The sequence below is a fragment of the Bufo bufo genome, chromosome 3 (genome assembly GCF_905171765.1).
Source record: "Bufo bufo chromosome 3, aBufBuf1.1, whole genome shotgun sequence".
NCBI classification, from domain to species: Eukaryota; Metazoa; Chordata; class Amphibia; order Anura; family Bufonidae; genus Bufo; species Bufo bufo.
In genome coordinates, this window is record NC_053391.1 from 439,682,445 (window position 1) to 439,709,295 (window position 26,851).

At 41.4% G+C, this 26,851-nt stretch overlaps 1 protein-coding gene across 2 annotated transcripts in view; it reads left to right on the plus strand.

The window, feature by feature from the left end:
- TBC1D8 (TBC1 domain family member 8) overlaps window positions 1-26,851 on the plus strand; it is a 97,406-nt gene that overhangs the window by 28,275 nt on the left and 42,280 nt on the right. For both annotated transcript variants that reach the window (XM_040425026.1, XM_040425027.1), the window contains exons 4-5: window positions 9,877-9,995; window positions 13,624-13,852. In XM_040425026.1, coding sequence (XP_040280960.1) covers window positions 9,877-9,995; window positions 13,624-13,852 — 348 coding nt within the window. The remainder of the gene's footprint in view (window positions 1-9,876; window positions 9,996-13,623; window positions 13,853-26,851) is intronic.

A 26,851-nucleotide genomic window follows, 5' to 3' on the forward strand; every position in this document is an offset into this window, starting at 1 on the left:
CCACCTTTAAGTCTTCTGAAATAATTACTCCTAAATCCCTTTCCTCAGATACTGAGGTCAGGACTGTGTCAAATATTCTATATTCTGCCCTTGGGTTTTTACGCCCCAGGTGCATTATCTTGCACTTATCCACATTAAATTTCAGTTTCCAGAGTTCTGACCATTCTTCTAGTTTTCCTAAATCCTTTTCCATTTGGCGTTTCCCTCCAGGAACATCAACCCTGTTACATATCTTTGTGTCATCAGCAAAAAGACAAACCTTACCAGCGAGGCCTTTTGCAATATCACTTATGAAGATATTAAACAAAATCGGTCCCAGTACAGATCCCTGTGGAACCCCACTGGTAACATTACCTTGTTTTGAATGTTCTCCATTGACTACAACCCTCTGTTGTCTGTCACTCAGCCACTGCCTAATCCACTCAACAATATGGGAGTCCATGCTCAATGACTGCAGTTTATTGATAAGTCTTCTATGTGGGACAGTGTCAAAAGCCTTACTAAAATCTAGATATGCGATGTCTACTGCACCTCCACCGTCTATTATTTTATTCACCCAGTCAAAAAAATCTATAAGATTTGTTTGACATGATCTCCCTGAAGTAAACCCATGTTGTTTTTCATCTTGCAATCCATGGGATTTTAGATGTTCCACAATCCTATCCTTTAATAGGGTTTCCATTAATTTGCCTACTATTGATGTCAGACTCACTGGTCTATAGTTGCTCGATTCCTCCCTACTACCTTTCTTGTGAATGGGCACGACATTTGCCAATTTCCAATCTTCCGGGACGACTCCTGTTACTAATGATTGGTTAAATAAATCTGTTAACGGTTTTGCCAGCTCACCACTAAGCTCTTTTAATAATTTTGGGTGTATCTCATCAGGCCCCTGTGACTTATCTGTCTTCACCTTAGACAGCAAACTTAGAACATCTTCCTCTGTAAAGATACATGCATCAAACGATTTAATAGTCATTCTTTCTAGTGGAGGTCCTTCTCCTTTTTCTTTTGTAAAAACTGAACAGAAGTATTTATTAAGGCAGTCGGCTAGCCCTTTATTCTCTTCTACATACCTTCCGTCCTTTGTTTTTAATTTAGTTATTCCTTGTTTTAATTTCCTTTTTTCATTTATATATCTGAAGAATGTCTTATCCCCTTTTTTCATAGACTGAGCTAGTTTTTCTTCTGCCTGCGCTTTAGAAGTTCTTATAACTTGCTTGGCCTCTCTCTGCCTAATCTTGTAGATTTCCTTATCTTCATTGCTCTGGGTTTTTTTTATAATTACAAAATGCTAGCTTTTTATTTTTAATGATTTGGGCCACTTCTGCTGAGTACCACATTGGTCTCCTCCTTTTTTTGCTTTTACTGACGAGTCTAATGCAATTTTCTGTTGCCTTCAATAATGCACCTTTTAAGTAGTCCCATTTCTCCTGGACTCCATGTAATCCGTTCCAGTCTGATAAGGACTCATTTATGACTAATTTCATTTTTGAAAAGTCTGTTTTTCTAAAACTTTTGTTTTTGTGTGGTGGGACTCTTTCACAGTTCTTATATTAAACCACACTGACTGGTGATCACTAGATCCCAAGGTTTCGCCTACAATGACATCATATACCGAATCCCCGTTTGTGAATACCAAATCCAAAATGGCCTCCCTCCGGGTTGGCTCCTCAACCACTTGTTGTAGAGATAACCCCAGTAGGGAATTTAGAATATCTGTACTCCTGGTAGAACTTGCTATTTTGGTTTTCCAGTTTATATCTGGAAGATTGAAATCTCCCATAATGATAACTTCTCCTTTCATTGTCATTTTAGCTATTTCTTCAACTAGTAGATCATCTAGTTCTTTAACTTGACCAGGTGGTCTATATATCACACCTACACGAGTTACTGCATGGTTAGCAAACTGCAACGTAACCCAAACTGACTCTATGTTGGCCTCACCAACTTGTATTAGGTTAGATTTAATGCTATCTTTCACATACAGGGCCACTCCTCCTCCTTTCTTGCCTTCTCTGTCTCTTCTGTATAAAGAGTACCCTGGTATGGTTATGTCCCAGTCATTTCTTTCATTAAACCATGTCTCCATAACAGCCACTAAATCTACATTCTCAGATGCCATTATTGACCCAAGTTCATTGATTTTTTTACCTAAACTGCGAGCATTTGTAGACAGGACTCTGAGCTTATCATTTCTTAACCTCAGTGCTTCTGGCCTGTTCTATCATTGTTTCGGGGGGCAATTGGACTCTTTTATTTTCACTCTTTTGCCCCCCCTTCCTAGTTTAAATACTCTTTCGCAAATTCTTGGAGTTGTTCACTAAGTACATTTGTTCCTTTGAGAGAAAGATGCAAACCATCTTTTTTGTACAGTTCCTTTCTATTCCAAGTAGAGCTATCATGAGAAACAAAGCCAAATCCTTGCTCTTGACACCATTTACCAAGCCATATGTTGAACTCCTTTATGCGCCTCTGCCTATCATTCTGAACATTATGCACAGGCAGAACTTCAGAAAATGAAATGGTGGATGCAAAATCCTGTACGTCATTACCAAGTGTGATAAAAGATTTTTTCACCTCTGACACTTCATTGCAAGCCAGGTCATTTGTCCCTAGATGGACAAGAACATCCACGTCCCCTTCCTGCTTTGCTTGCTTAACAATATTAATAATACGTCTTCTATCTCTTCTAGCAGTAGCCCCAGGGAGACATCTCACAAAACCATTTTCTTTAAGCTCCACACTTCTTATGATTGAATCACCCAGCAACAGCTGCATCCTTTGAGACTTCACTTTATCTCTTTTGTTGCATACATTAGACATAGGAGTCGATGGTTTCTCACCCTCTGTGCTTGAGTCCATATCCATGTTGTCCTTACATTCTGAGAGTGCTGCAAATGAATTATGGAGAACCACCGACTGTGGGACATGTCTTCTATCCACCACTCTAAGACTTCCAGAACCTACATTAACCCATCTGCCATTTCTGGGGGTCCTCTGTGGCAGTGGCATTGCAGCAGTCCTAGCTGGAGTTTGTTTAACAGATAATTTAAATATTTCAGCTTTCAAAAATGCAATTTCCTGCTGCAGTAAGGAGAACTGTCTACAGATCTGACAGCATCCGAATCTCCAAAGAGTGGAACATGAAATAAATGCACAACAATTCCTGCACTGAACCAAGTCTGCCATTTTAAAGAGGAGAAAAAAATAAAAAAATAAAAAAATAAATTTGTAACTTTAAATCAAACAAATCTTACCTTTTTTTTTTTGTATTGTAGAAAGAGATGACCATATGGCACACCATTGGTAGTTAAAAACATGTGACGAAATACGAAGTTTTAAGAGATGGTCTCCGCCCCCAACACTCATACCTGAACCATCCCCTGAAGACGCTGGGTGTCCAGCGAAACATGTCGGGATGAAGGGTGTATGAGTGTCTTTTTTAGCTCAGAGGTAGTGAGGGAGCTCCATAATAGGAGTTAATGTACAGCTATATAGGCGACTAGATAATACTGCTAAAAGCAAATACGGACCATAAAGAATAGTGGCAAAAAAAACTGCTTTAGAGGCAGTGAGGGAGCTCCACAAGAGGAGTGAATGTATAGCTGTGGAGGCGACAAGATATCACTGCTAAAAGCAAATATAGGCCATAAAAAAATAGTGGCAATACGCAGTAGCTGTGAAATAACCGTGACATATACTGATCCATAAGATAGAGCTGCCCTACCACTGATAGTTTTAATTTGTCTATGTATTGTTTTTGTACGGATAGTGTCAAGATAAATAAAGATTTTAAAAGTAAACAAATAAAAGTAGTTTTAATCGAGGTAACAGTACATGATCCAAAGACTTATTTAGGTCCAACTGGACCATCAATTAGCTTGCTAAAATAGTAAACGTTGACATGTACTGTGAGGTCAATTGATGATATATAGTTGTTAACCTACAAAGTATTGACTCAGAGGGGCTGAATACAAATTCACACCACACTTTCCAGATTTGTATTTATTAAAACTTTTGAAAGCCATGTATCATTCTATTTTCACTTCACACATACTTGCTACTTCGTGTTGCTCTATCATATAAAATCCCAATAAAATATGTTTAAGTTTGTGGGTGTAACGTGAAAAAATGTCAAAGTTCAAGTGGTATGAATACTTTTTCAAGGCGCTGTATATGCTGGGTTTGGCTGAGCCTGTATGTGTTTTCAATGGGGAGCGAAGGAGAAATCCACTGCCAGGCATCTCTAGCAGCGACTTATCTCACAGGAGAACAAATGGATCAGGCATTGAAATTCATCACGGGGGAGAGTTGGGGGCCCCTCGTATACATCAATCTTCCTGATGTAAACTGGAAAACTAAAATAGCTAGTTCTGCCAGGAGTACAGATATTCTCAATTCCCTACTGGGATTATCTCTACAGCAAGTAGTTGAGGAGCCAACCCGGAAGGAGGCCATTTTAGATTTAGTATTCACAAATGGGAATTTGGTATCTGATATTACTGTAGGTGAAAGCTTGGGATCTAGTGATCACCAGTCAGTGTGGTTTACTATAAGTACAGTGACTGAGTCACACCACACAAAAACAGAAGTTTTAGATTTTAGAAAAACGGACTTTTCTAAAATTAGATTAGTGGTATACGAGTCCCTATCAGATTGGGACAGTTTCAATGGAGTCCAGGAGAAATGGGACTACTTAAAAGTGGCACTATTGAAAGCAACAGAAAATTGCATTAGGCTTGTCAGTAAAAGCAAAAAAAAGGAAGAGACCACTGTGGTACTCAGCAGAAGTGGCCAAAATCATTAAAAACAAAAAGATAGCATTTAGTAATTATAAAAACAAAACAAAATGAGGATGACAGGCAAATTTATAAGATTAGGCAGAGAGAGGCCAAACAAGTTATAAGAGCTTCTAAGGCGCAGGCAGAACAGAAATTAGCTCAGTCAGTGAAAAAAGGCGATAAGACATTCTTCAGATACATAAATGAAAAAAGGAAACTAAAACAAGGAATTACCAAATTTAAAAACAAAAGAAGGAAGGTATATGGAAGAAGATAAAGAACTAGCTGACTGCCTCAATGAATACTTCTGTTCAGTTTTTACACATGAAAATGAAGGAAAAGGACCTCAGTTAGGAAAGAAGACTAATGAATCCTTTGCATGTGTCTTTACAGAGGAAGAGGTCCTAAGTCAGCTGTCTAAAATCAATACAAATAAGTCACAGGGGCCTGATGGGATACACCCAAAGCTATTAAAAGAGCTCAGCGGTGAACTAGCAAAACCATTAACAGATTTATTTAACCAATCACTGGTAACAGGAGTCATCCCAGAAGATTGGAAATTGGCAAATGTTGTGCCCATTCACAAGAAAGGTAGTAGGGAGGAATCGGGCAACTATAGGCCAGTAAGCCTGACATCGATAGTGGGGAAATTAATGGAAACCATACTTAAGGAGAGGATTGTGGAACATCTAAAATCCCATGGATTGAAAGATGAAAAACAGCATGGGTTTACTTCAGGGAGATCATGTCAAACTAATCTTATTGATTTTTTTGATTGGGTCACCAAAATAATAGATGGCGGAGGTGCAGTAGACATCGCTTATCTAGACTTTAGTAAGGCTTTTGATACTGTCCCACATAGAAGGCTTATCAATAAATTGCAGTCTTTGTGCTTGGACTCCCATATTGTTGAATGGATTAGGCAGTGACTGAGGGACAACAGAGGGTTGTAGTCAATAGAGTATATTTAGACCATGGTCTTGTTACCACTGGGGTACCTGAGGGATCTATTCTGGGACCCATATTGTTTAATATCTTTATCAGCGAAATTGCAGAAGGCCTCGATGGTAAGGTGTGTCTTTTTTCTGATGACACAAAGATTTGTAACAGGGTTGATGTTCCTGGAGGGATACACCAAATGGAAAAGGATTTAGGAAAACTAGAGGAATGGTCAAATATCTGGCAACTAAAATTTAATGTTGATAAGTGCAAGATAATGCACCTGGGGCGTAAAAACCCAAGAGCAGAATATAAAATCAGTGATACAGTCCTAACCTCAGTATCTGAGGAAAGGGGTTTAGGGGTCATTATTTCAGAAGATTTAAAGGTAGGCAGACAATGTCATAGAGCAGCAGGAAATGCCAGCAGAATGCTTGGGTGTATAGGGAGAGGAATTACCAGTAGAAAGAGGGAGGTGCTCATGCCGCTCTACAGAGCACTAGTGAGACCTCATTTGGAGTATTGTGCTCAGTACTGGAGACCATATCTCCAGAAGGATATTGATACTTTGGAGAGAGTTCAGAGAAGAGCTACTAAACTAGTACATGGATTGCAGGATAAAACTTACCAGGAAAGATTAAAGGACCTTAACACGTATAGCTTGGAAGAAAGACGAGACAGAGGGGATATGATAGAAACTTTTAAATACATAAAGGGAATCAACAAGGTAAAAGAGGAGAGAATATTTAAAAGAAGAAAAACTGCTACAAGAGGACATAGTTTTAAATTAGAGGGGCAAAGGTTTAAAAGTAATATCAGGAAGTATTACTTTACTGAGAGAGTAGTGGATGCATGGAATAGCCTTCCTGCAGAAGTGGCAGCTGCAAATACAGTGGAGGAGTTTAAGCATGCATGGGATAGGCATAAGGCCATCCTTCATATAAGATAGGGCCAGGGGCTATCCATAGTATTTAGTATATTGGGCAGACTAGATGGGCCAAATGGTTCTTATCTGCCGACACATTCTATGTTTCTATCACACTGTCAGATATGATCCTGCAGTTTGTCTTTGACAGATGTAGATTTCTGATGGTCTTTACTGAGAAAACTTGTATTATGACTGTGAATCATTCAGCAAGTTAGCGCATGGCCAAAAGTATGTAGACGCCATGAAAAACGGATGCAAAACTGCCATTAAAAAAAGACGGCCAAAAAATGGATGCAAAAATGGTTGGAAAAATGGCCATGAAAAACTGCCAGTGTGTCCATTTTTAACCTGTTGTGCGCATGTAGCCTTATTGTGGTATTACCGGTACTTCTCTTCTGCTTTTGAACAACTTCTTAATTCCTGATGTCTACGACATTGGTTGGTGTGTAAAACAACAACTGACAACTTGTAATGGCATGTCTAGAAGATGTTCCTGTCTCTCAGTAATGTGTATGAACAAGGAAATTGATTACAATAGGAGCTTTACAGCAGAAACTTCCTGCTTAATATGCATGTTTAGGAGACGGGCCACGTTACAGGAGCCAGCTGGAGTGTGTAGCATCGGTGCATGTGCTTCTCGGTAAGGAAGAGGAACCTACTATTACTCTAAAGCTGGCCATACACATTCAGTAGCTGTCGGCCTAACCATCCTTTGGCTGATCTCTGCTGACTAGCCCATACACATACAAGTTCCTGGAAGAAGAAAAGTATTGAGCAAAAACAATCAATTCACCCAATCCTTCTCTCCCCCATCATTTGTCGGGGGAGAGTTGGGAGCTCCCCATACACATTAGACCCCCCCCCCCCCCCTTCCCCGCATACACATTAGACTATCGACCTGTCATCCAGTGAGTTCAACAGACAATACCGTAATGTGTATAGGGGTCTTAAGAGAGAGTGCTGAAATATAATTTTTAATTTATGTTTATATAATCTATATTATATTATATTTATATAAGTTAGAAAACACTTGACTCTCCTAAGAAGGCCAGTTGCATGGAATTTGAGTCCCTATCAATGTCTTGTCCTACTAGTGGGATTGCTCCCTCTAAGAAGTACCATATTTTTCACTCTATAGGACGCATCTGATTATGACACACCTAGGTTTTAGAGGAAGATAATCAGAAAACAAATATGTTTCATCAGACCTCCAAATTTTAATCAGATCTTAGTTCAGACCCCCAATCCTTTTCAGACTGCCCAATCAGACACTCAATCTGTATGAGACCTCAGATCAGACCCCTAATCTGTATCAAACCTCAGATCAGACCCCCCCAAACTTCATCAGACCTCAAATCGGACATAAAATAAATAAATGAACTTGCCTTTCCTGCTCTGGACGGCGGGCTCTACCTGCACTCTTCTGCCAGCCCTGAGCTTCACTGTGACCTGATGTTGCACAACGTAAGGTCATAGAACATGTCTGTGTGCACAACATCCTGACAATATACACAGTCAGGACATAGTGTAGTGTGGCACCCCCCGGTAGAAGACCAGGGAGCAGTGAGAACAGCCAGCGCCAGCAGTGCTACAGTCACCGCTCCCCATGCCTCCTACATAGTAATTGCTTTATAAGTCGCACTGACAATTTTCCCCACTTTCCCCAACTTTTTGTGCATCTTATGAAGCGAAAAATACGGCAATTAAAAAAACAACTTTGCAAATAATCTTGATTTAAAAATGAACCACAATTTTGTGCCAGCTGCTCACATGCATATGGTTAGTGACTGCAAACGGACCCCGTGTAGTCGTATCCTGAAGTCATTCTCTCATCCGTCTATTAAATTCTTAGGAGCCTGTCCATTGTACAGTATATTAGCAGGAAGTATGGGGCAGATGGATGGCAACTTTGACTGCAGGATCAAACTATGCAAGGTTTGTTTCTAGTCTGTTACCATGGAGATGCATAGGTTTGCATACGAGCTGTAGAGGTAAAATGGGCCATGAATTTTTCTCATTCATAAAATATGTAAATCAGTTTAGCACATTTGAATTCGGGCAGGGGGCTTCCATTTTATTAATTTTTTTATGGTTATGTGGTATTTTACACTAGTGTGTTGTGTGTTTTTTAATTTTTTTTTTCTTCTTTAGAATTAACTATGGAAATGATTCTAGCATTTCATTGTTTTTTGTTTTGTTTTCCCTTTTTGAAGATTGGGACATTCTCACATTGTCATTGTCTTCCCTTTTCAAGATTTTCCTGTTTCCGAAATTCTTAGCCAGCTGGCTGTCTTTCTGGAAAAAAATGGAAACTATTGCTATAAGTTTTGCTTTTATGTGGACTGTTCTCATTACAAGGAATCCACGTGGTTTATAGTGAATCAGGGCTCTTTCACACTTGCGTTGTCCGGATCCGGCGTGTACTCCATTTGCCGGAATTACACGCCGGATCCGGAAAAACGCAAGTGAACTGAAAGCATTTGAAGACGGATCCGTCTTCAAAATGCGTTCAGTGTTACTATGGCACCCAGGACGCTATTAAAGTCCTGGCTGCCATAGTAGTAGTGGGGAGCGGGGGAGCGGTATACTTACAGTCCGTGCGGCTCCCAGGGCGCTCCAGAATGACGTCAGAGTGCCCCATGCGCATGGATCACATGATCCATGCGATCACGTCATCCATGCACGTGGGGCGCCCTGACGTCACTCTGGAGCGCCCGGGGAGCCGCACGGATGGTAAGTATACTGCTCCCCACTACACTTTACCATGGCAAACAGGACTTTAGCGTCCTGGAAGCCATGGTAACCATTCAGAAAAAGCTAAACGTCGGATCCGGCAATGCGCCTTTCAATGGGCATTAATTCCGGATCCGGCCTTGCGGCAAGTGTTCAGGATTTTTGGCCGGAGCAAAAAGCGCAGCATGCTGCGGTATCTTCTCCGGCCAAAAAACGTTCCGGTCCGGAACTGAAGACATCCTGATGCATCCTGAACGGATTTCTCTCCATTCAGAATGCATTAGGATAAAACTGATCAGGATTCTTCCGGCATAGAGCCCCGACGACGGAACTCTATGCCGGAAGAAAAGAACGCAAGTGTGAAAGGGCCCTTAGTTGTACGCTTTGTTTTGTTTAAAAATAATAATTGAAAGGACGACTTTTAGGTGTTATGACTTATTATTTCGACCTTACATAGACTACAGGAATACAATGTGCATTCCATTTTACCAGGAGCCACCATGGAAGAGATTCTCCAGCATTGGGAATGGCTAGAACAAAACTTGCTGCACACCCTATCGGTGTTTGATAATAAAGAGGACATAGCTAACTTTGTAAAGGGCAAGGTTAAGGTAAGTCCTAATGACTGTTTTCATTTAAAGTGTCAATTGCATGGAAGAATTTTCTTATTTACCTAAATATAGGTGGATACACACGTTTCAGCCTGTCTCCGCTCAATTTTGAGTGGCATTTATGATTGTGATTTTAATATTTGATTACTATTATTAGATATAGAAAGTTTCTCTTTTCTGTAGTCAGTATTGATTTGGCTGCTTGTGATACTCAAGTTGATTTCCCAAACATTAATACATCTGTGCCAAAGGTTGTCTCTTTTAACACAGTTGAAGAGCAGGCTGCCTAACGTTTCATAATTTATGAATATTTTTATTATTTAATTTATAAACTCTTAATATAGCGTAGGGCGCATGCACACGACCATATTTTTCTTTAATGTACTATCTGTTTTGTTTCACGGATAGCCCACCAAGCCATTAATTTCTATGGGGCAACACGCACCTCAGTTTTTCACAGATCAGTGTGCCCAATCCACAAATCTCAGTGCGTTTATTTTAAGGGTACATTCACACTACCGTTTGTAATCCTTTCCGTTTTGCGATCCGCAAATAACGGAACTGCGTGTCCGCATTTTGCGGACGAATGACTTCTGTTTGTGTTCCGTATGTCTTCCGTTTTTTAAGGGCTGCAAAAAATGGAAGAAAAAAAAAGAATTAATAAGGCATTCAATAATACGGAAACGGATCCACAAAAAACTGACCTATTGACTTGAATGGGGCTGCAGACCGATCTGTGCGGACAATAGTAGTACAAGCTTCATATTTTTGCGGACTACAAATGTGGAAACACGGATGCGGACAACATACTGAACGTTGTCCTCACATTTTATTCACCCATAGGAATGAATTGATTCGCATCTATTCCACTAAATGTGGATCGGACGCGGATAAAATTATACGTTCATGTGAATGTACCCTTAGGGCTCATGCACACGAACGTATTTTCTTTCCGTGTCCGTTCCGTGTGCATTCTGTTTCCGTATATCCGTTTAGCAAAAAAATTTAACATGTCCTATTGTCCGTAATACGGACAAGGATAGTACTGTTCTGTGAAGGGCCAGCTGTTTAGTTCCGCAAAATACGGAATGCACACGGATGTGATCCGTATTTTTTGCGGACCGCAAAATACATACGTCGTGTGCATGAGGCCTTATCCGTATTTACTGATGAGAATAGCCCTTTTCTGTTGGTGGAAGTGAAAAAAACAAAATCTACATAGAAATTATCCATTTCTGGCGGATTCATTGTTTTGCAGACTGAAAATCGGATATGGCCATGTGTTTGAGGCCTCACTACCAGACACAGTACTAGTGAGGCTCTTGAGATCCAGCAGATTATAGAACTGTTAGATTGATTGTGCTTGTGTATGACAGAGGACTTACTTTCAGTCAAAAGGACCACACAATCTGTTTGACCACACAACCCTGTCATTTTTAAATCATCAGCTATATCAGATTGCATAGGGGATACCTGTACAATTACTCGCTAAATAATAGGTTATTCTCCTGATATAAAGTGATGACTGGTGGGCCTGAGAAGGGGCTGCATTACTAGTTTAGTGCTGTTTCCTGCACAGCAGCGCTCCTGTTCTGAACACTTGAATGGGGCTGGGCTTTAGTTCCCTGCAGACTATTAGGATTGTTTCTACCCCTCCATTTACCACATTAGAATAATACTTGATATATCCAGGTCACCCAATGGAAATCAAGATTAATAAGAGGTAAGAGAAGGGAAAAAGTCTGTTTTTAAATATACCATATTTAAATATTATATAATATATTCCGATATGCATAAAGGGATTTTCCGAGTTCTTGTTCGGGGCACCTGCCTAATTCATCTACTTATTGGCAAGCTGTATCGATATACTCCTATTTCACAGAGCAGAAGTTGCTTTGTATTGGTTATTGCTTTTGTTCTCTCGTAGCAGCCACATTCGTGCACTAATCAACTGATCCCATGCATGGGGTGAGCACCATTAATTGGTTAACAGGCAAAGTGAGACATCAAAAACCCATGACGTTGTTTACTTGTGCACAGGGTGACTGCATCATGAGATTCCTGAATGACTCTATCATTGCTGAGAGCAGGATCTGATCCGGTGCGGCCTCTCCCTGCTTGTGTCGCAGTAGTGTATATAGTGGTATATGGGCTGGAGCTGCTCATAGCGGTGGGCATAGCAACTCTAAGCTCCATCCTATGACACCACTAATATAGTGTCCCCACAAAGTATAATACCCCTTGTTTCTCCAGGAGATCATGATGCCCCTTGGTGTGCTTCATATATACTGTATTGGGGGCACTTGTGGAGGCATTATACTGTATGAGGGGCATATGTAGGGAGTATTATATAGTACAATGCCTCCTTCATGCGCCCTTCATATAGTATAATGCCCCCTGCATGTGCCACCCACAGAACATAAATTATATTGTATGAGGGGCATTTGTAGAGGCCATAATAGCGTATAATATGCCCCTCATATAGTATAATGCAATATGCCCCCTACACAGGGCATGCTCACCTAGCCCACATTCCCACGACAAACAGAACTGATCTGTGACTGCAGATCTGCTCCGTTCTGTCTGGCAGCTAGACGACGCAAGCCCGATGACGTCACTTCTTTGTACCTGTCTGCACCAAACCGCTGGTCACAGAGTGAATGGTGAGCAAGGAGCTCAGCTGTATTGAGCTATATTTGAGGATTCGAAATGGAGTTAGACCACGGCACTCAAAAGTGAAATGAAACCTTCTTTATTCCATCCAAAATTAATTTAACAAGGAGCCATTGGCCAACGTCTATCCTATCCATGTTTTTTATCTATACATATTTTCCACTGCTTTATTTTTCATATGTGATAATATGCCATCACTTATGATGTCTATATATGTTTAGGCCATGAGAAAACATTGGCCAATGGCTCCTTGTTAAATAAATTTGGGATGGAATAAAGAAGGTTTCATTTCACATTTGAGTGCCGTGGTCTAACTCCATTATGATGTTTATACTACTTATACCACTGAGCACCACCCACGACGAAAGGTCAGTCTATTTTATATTTGAGGATTCAGCTGATACAGCCTTAGGGGAGCCTAGCTGCCAGGGGTAGCAGGGTGGCCCCTTATTCATGGGGCCCCACGCAATTGCATCCTTCGCGTAGTGGCCAAAATTGCCCCTGCTCATGATCCACTGCAGCGGCAGAGCAAGGAAACAACGTATTCCCTGAGAGATGCCAGACTGCCGTCTTCTAGTTCCCTGCACGGTGGATCAGTAGGGAACTGCTGGGCGTCACCAAATCCACACTATGACCCCTCCATTCTCAGAATTGATGAACAGTCATCCATCATTAAATGTTGGCATCACTTTCTGAGATGAGAATACCTCTTTAAATCTATAGACCTAGATTATAGTTGTAGGTTCTTGGGTAAATTCACTACTTCTCTTAAAAAGAAAACTACAGGTCTCATCATTCAGTACTATTCTCAGCCTGTATTTCCTCAACATGATGATGAGTAGGGATGAGCGAATTGACTTCGGATGTTTCATCCTAAGTCGATACACTCATCCCTAATGATAGGTATCATGTCCCAGTTCTCTTCTTTTTTTTTTTTTTTTACATTTTCCCACAGGGTCTTATTGCAGAAGAGACCAGCAGCAGGTTGGCAGAACAAGAGGAGGACCCTGAAAAATTCCGTGAAGGATTGGTAAAATTTGAGAGCAGGTTCAACTTCCCAGAGGCTGAAAAGCTGATCACGTTTTACTCCTGCTGCTGCTGGAAGGGGAGAGTGCCGCGCCAGGGGTGGCTGTACCTGAGCATCAACCACCTTTGTTTCTATTCCTTCTTTCTAGGAAAAGAATGTAAGTTGCCAAAATTCTCAATACATGTTCCTTTTAAGTCATGAATTCTGATATCTGTATATACTGGTAACTTAAAAATCCAAATGCAACCTTCAATGACATTTAACAATTTTTGCCACCTTGTTGGTTTTATTTAAAGCGAACCTGTCATCATGTAACTACAATGACGCCTGCAGGCAGCATGTATAGAGTCCTATTCAGTGACTGACCACCACTGAAAGGGCCGTCCACGTGACCTCTCATCACAGAAAGAGCCAGGGTCTACATATACATGAATAAAACACTATACTGAATCTTTGCTTCTAGGACTTTACATCCATCTGCTCAGTAACATGCTGCCGGCAGACTGCACTGCATTTTTATGGTGGCAGCTTTTCTTTAAAGCTTCAGCTTGCAATTTCTTATTAAAGGGGTTGTGTCACTTCAGTAAATGGCATTTATGTAGAGGAAGTTAATACAAGACACTTACTAATGTATTGTGATTGTCCATATTTCTTCCTTTGCTGGCTGGATTCATTTTTCCATGACATTATACACTGCTCGTTTCCATGGTTATGACCACCCTGCAATCTATCAGCTGTGGTCATGCTTGCATACTTTAAGAAAAGGCGCCAGCCTCTTAGGTGTATATATATATATATATATATATATATATATATATATATATATATATATAATTTATTTTCACTACTCTCCTGTTTGCCGCAGCTGTTGCAGATTTCCCTGCAGATTCTTGCACCATGTAGAATCACTCTTAAAGATTTTATTGTTGCTTGTTAATGGCCACACTGTTTTTAAGGTAAACCCGCACTGCAGATCAACTTCCGCTGCTTATTGTTTATGTAACATGTGGATGAAATTTCTTAAAATTTCAACCGCATTGCTTGTCCTGTAAAACACTGCAGATTTTTTTGCATGCATTTCCACTGCCAATTCCCGGATTTGAATACTGCTGACCTATCTAGGATAGATCATCAGTGTCTGAGCGATGGAGGTCCTAACAATTGGCTGTACTGCGGCTCCTCTTTGGCCTGCCATGTCTGATCCATTTTTTCACATGGCCTTTGTGCAGCTCAGTCCCATTTAGGTGAATGGGAATTAGCTACAATATCAAAAACAGCCACTGCACAATGGATGGTGTGTGCTTAATATACTATGAAGAGGTTGCTGCGTTTACCCAAGTGCTGTGGCCCCTTCAAACTGCTGATCAACAAGGGGGGCTGGTTGTTGGATTCCCACCAATCTGATATTGGCCACCTATCTTGTGAATCGGTCATCATTATTTACCGTAATTCCTGGAAAACCCCTTTAAACAGCACTTGTCACTACAAAATGCAGTACACTCCACAGACCGCATGTTATAGTGCAGGGGAGCTGAGCAGATCTATAGTTTTGTGGGAAAAAATGTAGTATAATCTGTAATGTATACATTTAAATATCTTTTTCTGAACTTTTATTGATTTATTTAATTATTTATTTTCATTTTTGTTTTTCACTCTCTTTCTTCCCGGAGTCATAAAATGTTTTATTTTTCTGTTCACATAGCCCTATAAGGGCTTGTTTTTTGCGAGGCAAGTTGCACTTTCTAATTCCACCATTTAACATTGCATACAATGTAGTGGGGAGCTGGAAAAAAATTCTAAATGAGGTGAAATTGGGAAAAAAAGTGCAATTCCACAACAGTTTTATGGGTTTTGTTTTTACGGCGTTGCCTATACGGTACAAATGACGTGTTACTTTCATTCTCCAGGTCAAAACGATTACTGTGGTACCGCATGTGTATAGTTGTTTTTGCGTTTTAATACTGAACAAAAAAATAAAAACCATCACTATATTCAGACGTCTAACTTTTTTGTAGTTATGTATACGGAGCCGTGTTTTGTGGGGCGATCTGTACTTTTTGGGTGTGTATGACTTTTTGATCACTTTTTATTAAAATTTTTAGGTGAGAGGGGAAGTAACTAAAAAAGGCGAATCGGCTACATAGGATAAATATTTTTATGTTTTTAATAGTGCAGGCATTTTCGCATGCGGCAGTGCCCATGATGTATATTTTTTTATTGTTTACATATTTTTATTTACGTTTTGGCGGAGTCATGTTGGAGCCGAAACGTCGCGTCACCACTGGGTGAATAAACAGTCTTTTTTTCACTTTACTGGAGTGCTGCTCTATTTTTCATTGTGTGTATATGTATGTGTGTGTGTGTATGTGTGTATGTGTATATATATATATATATATATATAACATTTATTGACTTTTACACTTTTTTTTTATAGTTCACATAGGCACCATAACAAGCAATCATCAGATAAGCATTGGTTATGAGAAATACACTATAGGGACATTTACTAATCTGAAATTCTCCTAAATTAGGCGTATTTCAGGCGCAGATGGCGACACAACAGTTAGTTGCTCCGCTATCTGCGACTTTCCTCCCTCATGCCAGGTCTAAAATTGTGGGCAGGGAAGGGGAGGGCCGGCAGGACTGTCTCATTTATAATTTTCTACGCCTGTTTTAGGTGTGGAAAATGGTCTAAATGTAAGACAACTTGGAAGCGTGGGCCTCTTCATAACTTCGGTGGATCCACTGCCAGCTAGGGGGCTTTATTAAGACCAACGTCTAAGGCTCCATTCACACGTCCGTAATAATGGGTCCGCATCCGTTCGGATCGGGTGCGGACCCATTTATTCTCTATGGGGACGGAATGGATGCACTATGTGCTCTCCGCATCTACATTTCCGGAGCGCGCCACCAATCTTCCGGTCCGCGGCTCCGGACAAAAAAAATACAGGAATAGGCATTTCTATGAGGGTGCCGGCCGGGTGTATCGCGGATCCGCAATGCACTACGGATGTGTGAATGGACCCTAAAATGCCGGTCTTAATAAATATGCCCCAATTTTCCTATGCTTCATAGGAACTAATGTGCGGCAGCCTCTTGTCATTCAGGAGGACAGAGGCTTCCGCACACTGCATCCGGCTTTGCTTGTTCAGATTCCGTGGGCACGTTTGACCCTGGCATCTGAAGCATTAAATGTCTACTCTCAACATTACCTCCTGTCACAGAAATTAGTCCCTTCCTCTGCACGCAAGTGGACGCCATCTTTAAAGTCCCGGCTGTGCCGTACATGTTAACATTAAGACCACCTCCTGCACAGCGATCAGTGATGGGTAACTACCTTTTGTGTACACGCACAGAGAATGCAATCAATCACTGATAAGTTTTACTGAATCTTTTCACATAAAACTATATATCAATCTGTTCGGCATCCCCTGATCTATAACATGGTGCCTGCAGATTACACTGCATTTTTGTGGAGACAGGTTCCCTTTAACTATCTTTTCTCCAAACGAAATAATCTAAAATGTGGCAGTCATGTTATACATGTATTTAATCAAGATTGGGTCTCCTCTAGCAACTTGACTAAAGGCATCTCATTTTCTGTAGTTTTTCTTGTACAGACAGGATCTGTCTACAGTGGCTTGATGTTACAGGTTCTAAACAATGGGGCTCATTCATACAGGTTTCTACGAAGTTCACAAGCCTATGGTTAATTCTCCTTGTGTCAGCGGCCTCAGAATATTCTTGTTCAGAAACTAGTAGAACCTGTTTTATATCTGCTTTTTTTTCCTAGAAACCGTTTTGCTTTGTCTTCTCTCCTGTTCTTTACTTTGTTTGTTTTCATTTCCATGGAACGATAGCTCATTTTCAGGATGAAGAAATTGGACATTTTCACTATTATTTAGTCATTTTGGAGTTCTAACATGTTATGAATAAAAATATCAGACCAAGAAAAGCATACACTGGGTGACAGCCAATGGTTGGAAGATATTTGGATCGGTTTTGCTGATTTTCATATAATTTACTTTAACTTCATTAATATACATTGGTATATATTAAATACAGCCCGCCAGGTATCCAGGCCACAATAGCAAAACTCTTCAATGTCATGCTTAGTGCAGGCTACTTCCCCCCCCCCCAGAGCTGCAACCAAGGCCTCATAACCCCCATACACAAGGGTGAAGATAGGTATGACCCAGCCAGCTATGGAGGGTTATGTGTCAGCAGCAACCTGGGGAAACTCTTCAGCAGCATCCTAAATAAGAGGACCCTCAGCTACCTCACCCAGCACAACGGCCTCAGCAAAAGCCATGCAAGCTTCATGCCAAACGACCACACCATGGACTACATCTACACCCTGCACAACCTCATCAAGAGCCATGTCCATAATACATAATACAAATTTATGCCCACTTTGTGGACTTTAAGAAGGCCTTTGACTCATTGTTGCACTGGGCCTATTCCTGAATCTTCTGGAAAGCGGAATTAACATATGATGTCATCAGAAGCTCCTACGCTGAGAACAGATGCAGCGTGAGGTTAAATGGGAGGAGAATGGCTGGCTTATTTTCAGCAGAGCTGAGGAGTCAGACAGGGCTGCAGCCTCAGTCCAACCCTGTTTAACATCTACATCAATGAGCTGGTGCGGCTCTGGAGTCCTCAGCATCAGGTCTCACCCTCCATGACACAGAGGTGAAATTTTTGCTTTATGCAGATGACCTTCTGCTACTGTCCCAACCGAGAAAGGTCTCCAAGATAACCTGGGAATCCTGGAGAAATTTAGCATTACGTGGGTATTGCCCATCAATCAAAAAAAAAACCATCATCATGGTGTTCCAGAAGAGAAAGCAGAAACCAGCCGAGCATCCTCCCTTCCTGCTAAACAACTGTCCACTTACAGAAACCAACAGGTACACCTACCTGGGATTAGCTATCAGGGAGCAAGCTATAGAAATACAGAAAGACAAGGCATGGAAAACCACCTAGGCCGTCAGAAGGCATCTGTACTATTTTAAAGCACCAGTGACCATCTGGCTTAAAATCTTTGATAACATAATCACCCCAATCCTCCTGTATGGCAGTAAAGTCTGGGGGCCAGATTGGTCAAAGTGGTACTCTGGGCCAACAGAAATATTACACCTAGAACTATGCAAATACCTTCTCCAGGTCCATCGGAGCAACCCTTACAGCGCCTGTTGAGCAGAGCTGGGCAGATTCCCACTATACCTTGCTGTCCAGAAGTGGGTGCTATAATTCAGGGCCAATCTACATAGCAGCAGTCCAAGCTCCTACCATCACAAAGCCTTGCTACACCAAGAAGCCCCAGAAAAACGAAGCACACCAGAACAAGTCACCCAAACCCAGCATGACCACGCCACCAACCAGTACAGCCTGATAAAGGGGGAAATGCAGCAGAAGATACACAAGTGCAAGCAGGAATATATAAGCCTCTGGAGGAACAACATAAGAACATCACAAAAGCTGATAGAGGGAGTACAAACTGGCCCCATATCTGGAGAAACTACCCAACCCAAGAGATTGACAGATCCTCAGCTGCTACAGATTAAACACCCACATCAAACCCGGGTGGCACCAACAGAGGTACCTGCCCAGGGAGAGCAGACTGTGGCAGCAGTGCGACCAGGAGGCTGTGGAGAACGAGACCCACTTCCAGTTGCAGTGCCCCAAATACTTAGCAGTGAGGGAAATTCACTTCTCTTAATAGACTTCACCTCCATGGAGGAGGAAAAGAGACCATTCATGCTTCTGAGAGAAGAGGAGAACACAGCGGCCATAGCAGCACAAAATGTCAGTGCCTGCCATGGACTCCCCCACCCACATCCAGTAGAATTTCGCTGGTGGTCGCCATGACATCATCGCTAACTCCTGCACTGAGTCACAGGAGGCACGAGCATGTGAACACATTAATGTGCCAGCAGTGACCTGTCACAGGAGGTCTCGGTGATGTAATTGCAACCGCCTGCGCTGGGACGTGGCAACTCCGACCACAGGCGGGATGAGAACTGTGGCCTGCATTACAGATGGCAGCGGAGAATGGAACAAAGATGAGTATTATGTTTGTTTGTTTTTTTTTTTTGTTTTTTTTTTATTATATAGGGCACTACACCGGATTCTACATTATATATGTAAAGGGGCATTATGCTATGGGGGATATATACAGGTGAAACTCGAAAAATTAGAATATCGTGCAAAAGTCCATTTATTTCAGTAATGCAAGTTAAAAGGAATTGCATTATTGCAGCTTAAAATTAGAATTTTGTGAAAGGTTCAATATTCTAGGCTCAAAGTGTCACACTCTAGTCAGCTAATTAGTCCATACCCCCTGAGCAAAGGGTACCTGAGATTGTGACTTTGGGGTTTCATAAGCTATAAGCCATAATCATCCAAATTATAACAAATAAAGGCTTGAAAAATATTGCTTTGCATGTAATGAGTCTATCTCATATGTTATTTCACCATTTAAGTTGTATTACTGAAATAAATGAACTTTGTTCACGTGTGTGTGTGTATATATATATTAGTAAGGAACAGAGGTATTTGAACACCCTGCGATTTTGCTAATTCTCCCACTTAGAAATCATGGAGGGGTCTGAAATTCTCATTGTAGGTGCATTCCCACTCTGAGAGACAGAATTAAGAGAGAATTCAGGAAATCACATTGTATGTTTTTTAAAGAATTTATTTGTCTTGCACTGCTGAACATAAGTATTTGAACACCTGAGGAAATCAGTGTTAATATTTGGTACTGAAGCCTTTGTCAAACGTTTCCTGCAGTTCTTGACCAGGTTTGCACACATTACAACAGGGATTTTGGCCCACTCCTCCACACAGATCTCCTCTAGATCTGTCAGGTTTCGGGGCTGTCGCTAAGCAACACAGTTTCCTCCAAAGATATTCTATTGGATTTAGGTCTGGAGACTGGCTAGGCCACTCCAGAACCTTGATATGCTTCTTATGGCGCCACTCCTTGGTTTTCCTGGCTGTGTGCTTCGGGTCGTTGTCATGTTGGAAGACCCAGCCGCGACCCATCTTCAATGCTCTGACTGAGGGAAGGAGGTTGTTTCTCAAAATCTCACAATAAATGGCCCCATTCATCCTCTCCTTAATACAGTGCAGTCGTCCTGTCCCCTTCGCAGAAAAGCACCCCCAAAGCATGATGTTACCACCACCATGCTTCACAGTAGGGATGGTATTCTTGACAATGATAGAAATGGCTGCAGCTCTCACCTCTGACTTTAATCCCCAAAGGACGGAAAAAAGGCCAGAACTGGGCCTAATAGAATATCCAATAGAAAGAGAGAATCCAGCTTCTTGTGGAGTAAAAAATTGTTCTTTATTGGCTCATCGTATAAAATCCACCAAAATCACAAGAAAAAAGTGTACAGTAACATGTTTCAGGCTACAGAATCCAGCCCTTCATCAAGACATAACACACATATTAAAACCATTCCTTTTTATGTAGCACAAGGTCCAACCCCCTCTAATCAGCAAAGTGTCCACACCTGGAGCCTGGAATGGGAACCATTCAGCGGTCCAGGGGAGGAGATCCAGTATCATAGGTGATGCATACATACACATAAGGCCGAATGCACACGGCCGTGTTCCGCGGCCGAGAGCGGTCCGTGGTATGCCGGGCTGGATTCCTTTTCAGAGCAGGAGCGCACGGCGTCATTGGTTCTATGACGCCGTGCGCTTCATGCCGCCGCTGCACTACAGTAATACACTTGTATGATTTATACGAGTGTATTACTTTAGTGCAGCGGCGGCATGAAGTGCGCGGCGTCATAGCAACCAATGACGCCGTGCGCTCCTGCTCTGAACAGGAATCCAGCCCGGCATACCACGGACCGCTCTCGGCCGCGGAACACGGCCGTGTGCATTCGGCCTAATGAACATATCTTAGGCCACTTTCACACCTGCGTTAGGCGCGGATCCGTCTGCCATCCGCACAGACGGATCCGCACCTATAAATGCAAACAATGGCATCCGTTCAGAACGGATCCGTCCGCATTCTATGTAAAAAAAGTCTAAGTTCAATTGTTAGTCAGACGGATCCGTCCCGACCCCACACCGAAAGTCAACAGGGGAGGGATTCGCCCGCAATTGCACCATATTGTGTCAACGTCAAACTGATCCATCCCCACCGACCCACACTGCAAGTCAGGACGGATCCGCCTGGCTCCGCACGGCCAGGTGGACACCAAAACGCTGCAAGCAGCGCCCCGGTGTCCGCCTCCAGAGCGGAATGGAGGCGGAACGGAGCCAAACTGATGCACTCCGAACGGATCTGCATCCATCCAGAATGCCATTCGGTGTGGGGTCGGGACGGATCCGTCTGACTAACAATTGGACTTAGACTTTTTTACATAGAATGTGGACAGATCCGTTCTGAACGGATGCCATCGTTTGCATTTATAGGTGCGGATCCGTCTGTGCGGATGGCAGACGGATCCGCACCTAACGCAGGTGTGAAAGTGGCCTAAGATATGTTCATTATGTGTATGTATGCATCACGGGTGATACTGGATCTCCTCCCCTGGACCGCTGAATGGTTCCCATTCCAGGCTCCAGGTGCGGACACTTTGCTGATTAGAGGGGGTTGGACCTTGTACTACATAAAAAGGAATGGTTTTAACCCCTTAGGGACTCAGGGCGTACCGGTACGCCCTAACTTTAAATCGCGATTGTGGCGCGGCGGGGGTTAATCGCAACAGGATGTCCGCTGAAATCATTCAGCGGACATCCTGTCACAACGCCGGGGGGAGGTCGTAGGGCTGTAGGGGGACCCGATAGCATGGAAGGCAGTGCGATGCCTTCCTTAGGCATCTGCGCTGCCTTCTGGTGACGAGCCTGTGAGATCCAGCCCCCTGGATCTCACAGGCCGGAAGCTGTATGAGTAATACACACAGTATTACTCATACAGCCAATGCATTCCAATACAGAAGTATTGGAATGCATTGTAAAAGAGATTAGACCCCCAAAAGTTGAAGTCCCAAAGTGGGACTAAAAAAAAGTAGAAAAAATAAATTTTCCCCCCCAAAAATTAAGTTTCAAGTAAAAATAAACCAAAACGTCATTTTCCCCAAATAAAGTTAAAAAAAATAGGGAAAGTATACATATTAGGTATCGCCGCGTCTGTATCGACCGGCTCTATAAACATATCACATGACCTAATCCCTCAGATGAACACTGTAAAAAATAAAAATAAATAAAAACTGTGCTAAATAAACCATTTTTTTGGCACCTTACATCACAAAAAGTACAACAGCAAGCGATCAAAAAGGCGTTTGCCCACTAAAATAGTACCAATCTAACCGTCACCTCATCCCGCAAAAAATGAGCCCCTACCTGAGACAATCGCCCAAAAAATAAAAAAGATGGCTCAGAATATGGAGACACTAAAACATAATTTTTTTTTTGTTTCAAAAATGATATTATTGTGTAAAATTTACATAAATAAAAAAAAGTATACATATTAGGTATCGCCGCGTCCGTATCGACCGGCCATAAATATTGAGTTTTGTTTGGCTGTTAACCCTTGCTTTGTTACTTGTAAAAATGGATTAAAATGGAAAATTTGCCAATAAAATGAAATTCTGAAATTTTATCTCCATTTGCCAATAACTCTTGTGGAACACCTAAAGGGTTAGCAACGTTTGTAAAATCTGTTTTGAATACCTTGAGGGGTGTAGTTTCTAGAATGGGGTCATTTTTGGGTGGTTTCTATTATGTAAGCCTTGCAAAGTGACTTCAGACCTGAACTGGTCCCTAAAAATTGGGTTTTTGAAAATTTCAGAAAAATGTCAAGATTTGCTTCTAAACTTCTAAGCCTTGTAACATCCCCAAAAAATGAAATATCATTCCCAAAATGATCCAAACATGAAGTAGACATATGTAAAGTAATAACTATTTTTGGAGGTATTACTATGTATTATAGAAGTAGAGAAATTGAAACTTGGAAATTTGCAATTTTTTTACAAATTTTTGGTAAATTTGGTATTTTTTTATAAATAAGTTTTTTTTTTTTACTTCATTTTACCAGTGTCATGAAGTGCAATATGTGACGAAAAAAACAATATCAGAATGGCCTGGATAAGTCAAAGCGTTTTAAAGTTATCAGCACTTAAAATGACACTGATTTGCAAAAAATGTCCAAGTCCTGAAGGTGAAATAGGGCTGAGTCCTTAAGGGGTTAATATGTGTGTTATGTCTTGATGAAGGGCTGGATTCTGTAGCCCGAAACATGTTACTGTACACCTTTTTCTTGTGATTTTGGTGGATTTTATACGATGAGCCAATAAAGAACAATATTTTACTCCACAAGAAGCTGTATTCTCTTTCTATTGGATGGTATTCTTGGGATGCAACTCATCCTTCTTTTTCCTCCAAACACAACGCGTGAAGTTTAGACCAAAAAGTGATACTTTGGTCTCAGCTGACCACATGCCTTTCTCCCATGCCTCCTCTGGATCATCCAGACGGTCATTGGCAAACTTCAGACGGGCCTGGACATGTGATGACTTGAGAAGGGGAACTTTCCGTGCAATGCATGATTTGAAACCATGACAGCATAGTGTTCTACCGACAGTGACCTTTGAAACTGTGTTGTCCCAGCTCTCTTCATGTCATTGACCAGCTCTTCCCTTGTAGTTCTGGGATGATTCCTCACCTTTCTTATCATTAGTGATACCCCACAAGGTGAGATCTTGCATGGAGCCACAGTCCGAGGGAGACTGACAGTCGTCTTTAGCCTCTTCCATTTTCTAACAATTGCTCCAACAGTTGATCTATTTTCACCAAGATGCTTGGCAATTGCCCCGTAGCCCTTTCCAGCCTTGTGGAGGCCCACAATTTTGTCTCTGGTGTCTCTTGACAGCTCTTTGGTCTTGCCCATGGTAGTAGTTGGCGTTTGACTGACTGGGGTGGACAGGGGTCTTTAAAGAGCTCAGACAGGTGATACTAAGTTAGATTAATCAGTGGAGTAGAGGTGGAATTTTTAAAGGCATAGTAACAGGTCTTTGAGAGACAGAATTCTTGCTGTTTCTCAGGTGTTCAAATACTTATATTCAGCAGTGCAAGACAAAAAAATTATTTAAAAATCATACAATGGGATTTTTTTTTTGGGTTTGTTTTTATTCTGTCTCTCAGAGTGGTAATGCACGTACAATGTGAATTTCAGACCCCTCCATGATTTCAAAGTGGGAGAACTTGCAAAATCGCAGGGTGTTCAAATACTTCTGTTCCTCACTGTGTGTATGTGTATATATATATATATATATGTGTGTGTGTGTGTGTGTGTGTGTGTGTGTGTATATATATATATATATATATATATATATATATATATATATATATGTATATATATATATATGTCGTGGCCAAAAGTTTTGAGAATGACACAAATATTAGTTTTCACAAAGTTTGCTGTTATACTGCTTTTAGATCTTTGTTTCAGTTGTTTCTGTGATGTAGTGAAATATAATTACACGCACTTCATACGTTTCAAAGGCTTTTATCGACAATTACATGACATTTATGCAAAGAGTCAGTATTTGCAGTGTTGGCCCTTCTTTTTCAGGACCTCTGCAATTCGACTGGGCATGCTCTCAATCAACTTCTGGGCCAATTCCTGACTGATAGCAACCCATTCTTTCATAATAACTTCTTGGAGTTTGTCCGAATTAGTGGGTTTTTGTTTGTCCACCCGCCTCTTGAGGATTGACCACAAGTTCTCAATGGGATTAAGATCTGGGGAGTTTCCAGGCCATGGACCACAAATGTCAAAGTTTTGGTCCCCGAGCCACTTAGTTATAACTTTTGCCTTATGGCACGGTGCTCCATCGTGCTGGAAAATGCATTGTTCTTCACAAAACTGTTGTTGGATTGTTGGAAGAAGTTGCTGTTGGAGGGTGTTTTGATACCATTCTTTATTCATGGCTGTGTTTTTGGGCAAAATTGTGAGTGAGCCCACTTCTTGGATGAGAAGCAACCCCACACATGAATGGTCTCAGGATGCTTTACTGTTGGCATGACACAGGACTGATGGTAGCGCTTACCTTTTCTTCTCCGGACAAGCCTTTTTCCAGATGCCCCAAACAATCGGAAAGAGGCTTCATCGGAGAATATGACTTTGCCCCAGTCCTCAGCAGTCCATTCACCATACTTTCTGCAGAAGATCAATCTGTCCCTGATGTTTTTTTTGGAGAGAAGTGGCTTCTTTGCTGGCCTTCTTGACACCAGGCCATCTTCCAAAAGTCTTCGCCTCACTGTGCGTGCAGATGCACTCACACCTGCCTGCTGCCATTCCTGAGCAAGCTCTGCACTGGTGGCACTCCTATCCCGCAGCTGAATCCTCTTTAGGAGACGATCCTGGCGCTTGCTGGACTTTCTTGGACGCCCTGAAGCCTTCTTAACAAAAATTGAACCTCTTTCCTTGAAGTTCTTGATGATCCTATAAATTGTTGATTGAGGTGCAATCTTAGTAGCCACAATATCATTGCCTGTGAAGCCATTTTTATGCAACGCAATGATGGCTGCACGCATTTCTTTGCAGGTCACCATGGTTAACAATGGAAGAACAATGATTTCAAGCATCACCCTCCTTTTAACATGTCAAGTCTGCCATTTTAACCCAATCAGCCTGACATAATGATCTCCAGCCTTGTGCTCGTCAACATTCTCACCTGAGTTAACAAGACGATTACTGAAATGATCTCAGCAGGTCCTTTAATGACAGCTATGAAATGCAGTGGAAAGGTTTTTTTGCGATTAAGTTAATTTTCATGGCAAAGAAGGACTATGCAATTCATCTGATCACTCTTCATAACATCCTGGAGTATATGCAAATTACTATTATAAAAACTTAAGCAGCAACTTTTCCAATTTCCAATATTTATGTCATTCTCAAAACTTTTGGCCACGACTGTATATATATACCTTCCCAGACACCTGATGTACCTGTGTGCCAAATTTCGTGATTGTAAATGCCACAGTGCGGATTCCTTTAGCGGACATACACACAGCTATATATATATATATATATATATATATATATATATATATATATATATATATATATATATATATATACATATACACTCACCTAAAGAATTATTAGGAACACCATACTAATACG